Below are 7558 nucleotides of genomic sequence, written 5' to 3' on the forward strand. Positions count from 1 at the left end.
GCCTCCTCGCTCCCCTACAGCCTCACCCGGTCCTCCGGTGTAAACTGTAACTCCAAGTCAAGCCCTCTGGCTCCAACATAAACAGAGGCTCCACACCTAACAATAACTCCAAGCCCTGCCCAGGCTCTCAGTCCTACCTGCAGTCAGGGTGATCTTGTTCCCTGCATCCTCACAGCCGGTTAGGGTGGCAAGGCTGCGACCACTAACTCAGGCCGCTCAGCTCAGCTCAGCCGCAGAGCTCCTGCTCCTGCGGCAGCCAGAAGGGAACTGCAAGTCAGGCTCCGGCCTAAGCTGTTTATAAAGGCCGGGCCCTGCCCCCTTCTGGCCATGTGACCCCCCTGGTTGGCCTGGCGACCAGGCACCTGAGCTGCCTGGGTGATTGACAGCTCTGCCAATCACCCTCACAATCACGGGGCACCTCTGTGACTCCGTGACACCTTCCAAATTGTTAAAATATCTGTCAATCTAACATTTGTTCACCAAATTGAACAAGATGGTCTTCAATCAAGAATTTGGTATAGCATCAACTTAGTTGTCTTATTTAAGCTTACACTTACCAGACTTTAACCTTCATTTCTTTTTCCTTTCTGCCACTCCTCTCCATTTCCCTGATGGTTCCTATAGTCTACGCTATTATCATTTTTGGAATGCTGGTAGTCATATTTACAGTGGGAGTGGTATATAGTACAGTGGTGTATTAAAATGCCATTTTAATTATTGGCAAAAATGCTTCAAACTGAAAATTGTTGGAGGTTCACAGTCAGCTGAACTATTAAAATAACATTAGTAAGTTTTTTTTTTGTTTTTTTTTTTGGTAGTATTAATTTAAAGGAAATGAAATGTGGAGACCAGCTTCACATAAAGACTAAATATTCCAATTAAAAGCAACACTGCAAGGCAGTGTAAATGCTGTCCTGTTCATTAAATACTTGAATGCATTTTGAAAAACATAATTTAATTAGTAGCTGAGGTACATAATACTGAATGAATGCAACTAAATGTGACTAGCTTATGTAGGGAAGAGGATTAAAAAACAAACAAACCCTAAACTTAAATGGTATTCAAGCAACTTGGCACATATATTTAAGAAACAATGTATAAGGTTGCTGTATTCTTTGGTTAGATTTTGATTTTAGTGACTGTGCTTTAAGTTAGATATTCAGCTCTATTGCAGCCAGTCATCAAGACACCTACTTTTCTCCTTTCTTGTCAGATTTGTTTGAATATAATTGTAAAGTTGCAGGTATCTTGTTTTCTAAACTATTTTTTTGTTCCTGCCTAGATATGGCTTCACCAACATGCGTTATATTGCTTCCCTAATTAGCGGAGTCGGCATTTTCATGATGGGTGCAGGACTTTCCTGGTATCATGGAATTATAGGTTTACTTCATCCTCAGCCCATAGAATCTCTTCTTTGGGTAAGTTGATCTCGTTTTAATATTTATAACCTTGCGTGGCAAGTATGGCTTAATGTAATATAACCCTACAATCTGAAATATCTGGGCTTCCTGAATCCCAAAGTCAGTTTTAAATTTCAGCAGGGTTAATCCAACCATCTGAGGTAGTACGTTCTGTAGAATTTACGGTTTCCTTGGGAGGCTGTTCAGGATGAAACAGAAAAGCCAGGTTTCTGTCTGCTTTGCTTTAACACTAATAACAGTTTAATCTGCTTTATGAGCATTTGGGGCTGTCCTGATGTCTGTCCTCAGATAGCACTTCTTTCCACTCTTCTTGTATTGTTCAGTATATTGTAACTTGGCTCTTTGTCAGCTGCTGTCCTGCAGCTAGAGGTGGATGCATTGTTGTCATGGGTAAAATCATTCTTGTACATGAGATGATTGTGGATATTTTGAAATTTAAAGTATTCATGCACCTGTGAGTTTAGTACTTCATTAAAGTGTCTTTTTTCCCCTTCTTCCCCCCCCACTTTTATAGGCTTATTGCATCTTAGCAGGATCGCTGGTGTCTGAAGGAGGTATGCAGTGTCATGGAATTTTTAAACTGATAATGCAGGGTTGGGAGTCAGTTCAACTTTTAATTCCAGAACTGAACAATTCTGAGCTATGTTGCTAATAGTGGCATTGCTAGATATTCAGGAAGACTTGCTGAGTTCAGTTTACTTGTGTGCTAATTAGTAGGGTTTTTTGCTTTATTGTCCTTCAAAAGGAAAAAAAGTATTATCATTTTCTGTTTTCTTGGGTTATATTAATTGTGTATACTGGAGAATACATATAGAATGTCTGGAACTAATCTGAGAAAAATGCACAGTGAGCTTTTTGGTACTGTGAAATTTCAACAGTATGTTGTTGTGTTCGGAGAGACTAGTACATAAAGATATTACTTTACCACCATTCAAAATACTGATTGCCATGTGCTTTATTGGTGACCTATTGCATGCAAGTGTATGGATATTTGTTAGATTTAAAAAAAATATTTTGTGGCATATAGATACAGAATTAAAATTCCTAAATATTTTGTATTTTGACACACTTGAAATATAACACTTAATTTTTAAATTCTTCAGATCTCGTTTTTAAAATTTTAACTTTAACTTGCTCTCTTTTGGATAAAAGCTACTGCATTTGTTTAACATGTTTACCCTTTTATGTGCATAATCTGCTAAAAGAATTTTTGCTTGTATAGTCAGCAGGAGAGCTATAATTATTTTTGCTGTGACTTTTGAGCAAGAGTTTTAGCCTCTCTTCCCCCCTCTCTAGATCATAACCATAAATGTCATTTTGCCTCTAGCCATTTCCAGTGACTATATTACTTTTGTTTCAGCTACTCTTCTTGTTGCTATAAATGAAATTCGAAGAAGTGCCCGAGCCAAGGGTCTCTCATTTTATCAATATGGTACGTGTCCTTATCTCAGTAAAGTATGCGCCATATTTAAAATAGGATTTATTAGTGGTATTTCTACAACAATGTGAATATGTAGCTAACTATTTTCTCTTGCTTCATATGTCTCACGATGATATGTTGTATAATAACAAGTTTGTTTCACAAATTTGGATAAAATCTTATTGGCTTATTTGATGATACTTAAATACCTGAGTAGCAAAATAGTTGGGTTTAAGGATAAATCTCCCATTAAGATCTTTTGGGGAAGTTTCCGTAATAGGTATAGGGCATATTTTTTGTTTTTATGAAAGGGGTTGTAAAATATGACTGCAGAAGCCTTTACATTTGTCTGTGTCTACACTTGGATAAATGATGGGGCAAGCTAAAATGTCAACATCAATGTCATTTTTATTACATGTTCAGTCATACAGAGTTGCGATCCCAGTACAAACGTAGTATTAATGGAGGATGCTGCCGCAGTTTTGGGTGTAGCGATAGCTGCTACTTGCATGGGTCTGACTTCTTTTACAGGTAAATGCTATCTTAACCTGAGGCTGATTTGTATATGAGATAACATTGATGTTTTGCATACATGAGATCAGTAAACCTATTTGTCTTATTTTTATTGTACTAAATGTATATGTCTTGATTGCTGCAAGAATCTGTCTCGTTTGGGTTATTGGATTTCTCACTATGTTCTGACCTCTTAAGAAAAGAAAAAGGAAAAAAAGAAAAGGAAGAGTCTGTTGGTGAAAAAAGAAACCCCCCCCCCCCAGATTTGACAGCAGACATTTTTCAATTTTTAAAATAATCTATTCATTACTTATAAAATGTATGATTTATGGCCAACAAATACCATGCTACTTGGCTTCTTTTTATGCAAAGCACTGCCACCAAGATTATACGTATTTCTGCTTCTTAGCCAGTTCCTTCAATAATACTGTTTCTCAGGTATCATTCAGTTACATTTCATATTACAGTAAAAAAGTTCGTATTAAAATCTGTGTCAGTCAAAACTGATGAATCTGAATTTTTAACTGTATATTTAATGAAAATCTATCTCTGCCTCTTTGGAGAGACTTCATTGTGGCAAGTTTCCAGAGTTTATACTAATCAGTAATCTGATTTTAGATCTAATCAGTTTAAGATACGTGCAACTAGGAAATAGTTGAACAGTCTTTCCTTTTCTCCACAGAACCTGTTACTGGTGGAGCTATAGCATTGCAAAAATGCATGTTTTATAGGATAGGTATTGCTACCATTTTACCTAGCTTAAATTAGACAAGTTCTAATAGATGCTCTTTCTTGAAAAAATATATCTTAAAAAAAGATAAAGGCTTCTATCACTTGTATATGTAAATTGTCCACTTTAGTGTGAAAGTATGATTCCATACTGGGATGGTACCCACAGCCTCATTGTTGGACCGTTAGCTGCTCTACTGTACGTAAGGATAGGATTTAAGGATGCGATTCTTTTCCCTTCATCCAGAAAGTGGATCAGCTTTGGAGAATCAGGGCAGACATTTAATTAGTGCCAAAGATATTCAGCTGCTCAAATAGTCTTCAAATTCAGGAGATAAGTATTCTGTGTACAGTGACATATTCAGTGACCCTAAAAATTGTTCTGCACAAGAATTGTAGAGATAAGCTATGTAATGGGCTAGTTATGTTCAGAGTACTATGCTGTGGTTCCTATGTCAGACTTTGTAACTTGGAAAAAAGGGGACAGTGTCTTTTGCCTGCAAGTGGACACAGTTTTCTAGAGCTGGCTGTGTACTCAGTTATTCGAAACTTTTTTCTTTTGTCTTTGACTCATGCATGAAATAGTTTACTATATAGTGCTCCTCATACAAAATATAAAATTAAAATATATACAATTTTTGTTTTAATTTTTTAAAATGCCCATTAAAATGGGCATTTAAAAATCCAGAATGCATTACTGTTTCAGTCTGAAGATAGATTTATTGCTTGCATATTTTTAAAGGAAAATAAGATTTAAAAAAATAAATAAATAAAAGTTCACTTAATTTTTTCTCCCATTTCAAACTGATTGATTTAATTAATTTGTATCTGTCCTTTTAACGAGTAAAGTAACTTTACCTTCTAAATAGCATGGCAAGTGACTTGTTGTTTTGATTGGTGCTGATGCACTTTTTTTTGTCATGTCCATGCCCTGGAATCTGAGTGCCCAGTGAAATGGGCTATGAATTTGTAAATTGTATGGTAGGGAAAGGTGAGGCATGTAAGGCTTGTTCTGTGTCCATTGGAGCATTGTTTCCATTTATCTTGTCTGTCAGAAATAAAGGGCAGGGTTACCAACATGTGCTCTGAGAAATAGTAGTAATAATGCTAGATACCTTTCAGTATTTAGGATTTATGTTTTTGCCTCTTTTAGAAATATTTGATACGTCTGACTGTGGGTATGTCTTGTTTAGGCAATTCTTACTATGACAGCATGGGGTCTCTAGGGATAGGATCTTTGTTAGGAGCTGTTTCAGCATTTCTCATCTACACAAACACAGAAGCACTTTTGGGACGGTCCATCCAACCTGAGCATGTACAGCGACTAACTGAGTTACTGGAAAGTGACCCTGTTGTAAGGTAAGATGAGGATTTTGACCGTATAAAATCTGTCTATTGAGCAGATAAAGCGGGAAACTAGTGTTTGAGATGAGTAGTTCAAGGCCATTCAAACCTGAGAGTTGGAATAATAGTAAACAGAAAATCAGAGATTCCTATCTTTCATTGGTCCTGAACATGGAATATATTGGGATCAGGACTTTTAACCTGCGCTTATTTTTTTTTTTTTTTTTTTTTCTGTTCACACCCTGAAAATGTTGATGACTGAATTTATAAACATGAGTATTCAGGCCTGGCTAACATAAAACTTTCAAATTAATTTTGTCTTGTATTAGGCTATTAACAATGGCAGTTGGCATCAGACTTATGAGGGAAAAGGACATCCTAAAATAACTTGAACAATATGTCCATTTTATCTACAATTTAATGTAATTTAAAGCGACCATTTACTTGCTAAATCTATAAAGAAATTAGCGTGTTATAGAAGTGAGCTTCCATTGCTGCTTTTAGAGTTTTTAATATTAGCATTTAAAATATATAAACACTGTCCTTATTACTCTGTTTGTTGCCCCTGGAGTACTATTACACTTAGATGCCAATTGCCACAAGAAGAAAAATCCTATAACAGCATTGATTCTGCAGTAATGTTACTACCTACTTGTAGAATTAACCTAGATTAAGGGATAACCATTTACAGATTCCAAAGAAATCAGGCAGGATATTTAAAGTGATGTCATGAAAAATTTTACAAAACCATACTTCTATTTTTTTTATTGTTTAGAATGCTTGAGGATCATAGGAACGTAGGGCTAGACAGGACCTCACAAAATCATCCATTCCAGCCCCCTGTTCAAGGCAGGATCATTCCTGACAAGACTGTTCAGTCAAGTGTCTGCTTAACCAGCTCTTGAAAACTTCCAAGGATGGAGAGTCCATTGTTTCTCTAGGGAGCCTGTTCCAATGCTTTCATAGTCAGAAAGGTATTCCTGATCTGTAACCTAAATTTCCCCTGCTGAAGCTTGAGGCTGCTGTTCCTGGTCCTTTAACTTCATTAATATTAAAGCAAGCTGGCCTTTGCTTCTAAAAGCCCTTAGTCATGCCTGTATTTTCTTAGTCTGTGATGAGTCATAGCTGGAATACCATATGTATTTAAATCCAAGATGAGGTGCCCCTCCCCGCATTTAAAATGGGGCTGGTAGAAGCTCATAGTTTTATATTTTAGTACAAGTGGTGGGTGAGGAGCAAGCAGCTGCTTTGACACTGACACCAACCCGAGATTGCAGCCGCAGCCACTGCCCCCTCCCTCCTTTTTCTTGCTGCCTGTCATCCCTCTTTTCTCTTTCCTGCTGCTGTTGCTGATTTTTCCACAGCTCGAGCTCCAGGCCTGCTTGGGCACAGAGCACATGGCCACTCTGGCCCCTGCCCAGCCATGCAGCAGCAGCTCTGGATCCATGCCGGATAAGTTTTTAAGTACTTTACTTTTCCATGCATTACTGTTTTGGACAGTGAAAGCAGATGCATTGAGTTCATTTTAAAATACTTCTATGTTAGCAAAATGTTGCATCATTCAGATCGCAAATAACATATCTGAGCAGTATGTTGTGAATTAAGTAATTTTTGCCGTGGCCCTGGAGACCTATGAATCCTGCTCAGCTTTAATGTAGTATTGTATTTTTTTTTTTTTTTCACATATACCCACCTTTTCCCTCTGAAAATCAGCCTGCCGTATTTTAAGCAGGGAAGCTGTTTGCTTTACTGGGAAAGGCGCACTCCTGGAATAGCTGCATGGTGTGCAGCTTCCAAGATGATGGTTGCTTGTGGGGCCAGAGCCCTGTAGTAATCCTCATAACAATAGTTGGTTTGAGCACTGTATCTTATACCCAATGCAGGGAGGGAACTGTTGGTAGTATCTAGATGAGGCTCATGATTTGGAAACAATACTTTTATTTGCAGGAAATTTAAAGTAGATTTTTTTTTTTTATAAAAGTAAAGAAGAAAGCCTTACTCCTTTGCAAGGGTCTGAGACAGGGGTGGGCAAAAGCTGGGTGACAGTGACCATGAGCTGATCACCTTCACCATCTGCTGTAAAGCTGGCAAGTCAGTCAGCAACATGGAAGTCCTTGACTTCAGGAAAGCC

The 7558-nt window shown here is 37.5% G+C and overlaps 1 protein-coding gene across 1 annotated transcript in view; it reads left to right on the plus strand.

Annotated features, from left to right (window-relative positions):
* The window catches only part of SLC30A9 (solute carrier family 30 member 9), an 80660-nt gene that overhangs the window by 44788 nt on the left and 28314 nt on the right, over window positions 1-7558 (plus strand). The window contains exons 11-15 of the mRNA XM_019553023.1: window positions 1283-1418; window positions 1936-1975; window positions 2782-2853; window positions 3265-3372; window positions 5277-5442. Of these exons, the coding sequence (XP_019408568.1) occupies window positions 1283-1418; window positions 1936-1975; window positions 2782-2853; window positions 3265-3372; window positions 5277-5442 (522 nt within the window). The remainder of the gene's footprint in view (window positions 1-1282; window positions 1419-1935; window positions 1976-2781; window positions 2854-3264; window positions 3373-5276; window positions 5443-7558) is intronic.

This window comes from Crocodylus porosus, unplaced genomic scaffold, assembly GCF_001723895.1.
Source record: "Crocodylus porosus isolate Cpor-Errol unplaced genomic scaffold, CroPor_comp1, whole genome shotgun sequence".
NCBI lineage: Eukaryota > Metazoa > Chordata > Crocodylia > Crocodylidae > Crocodylus > Crocodylus porosus.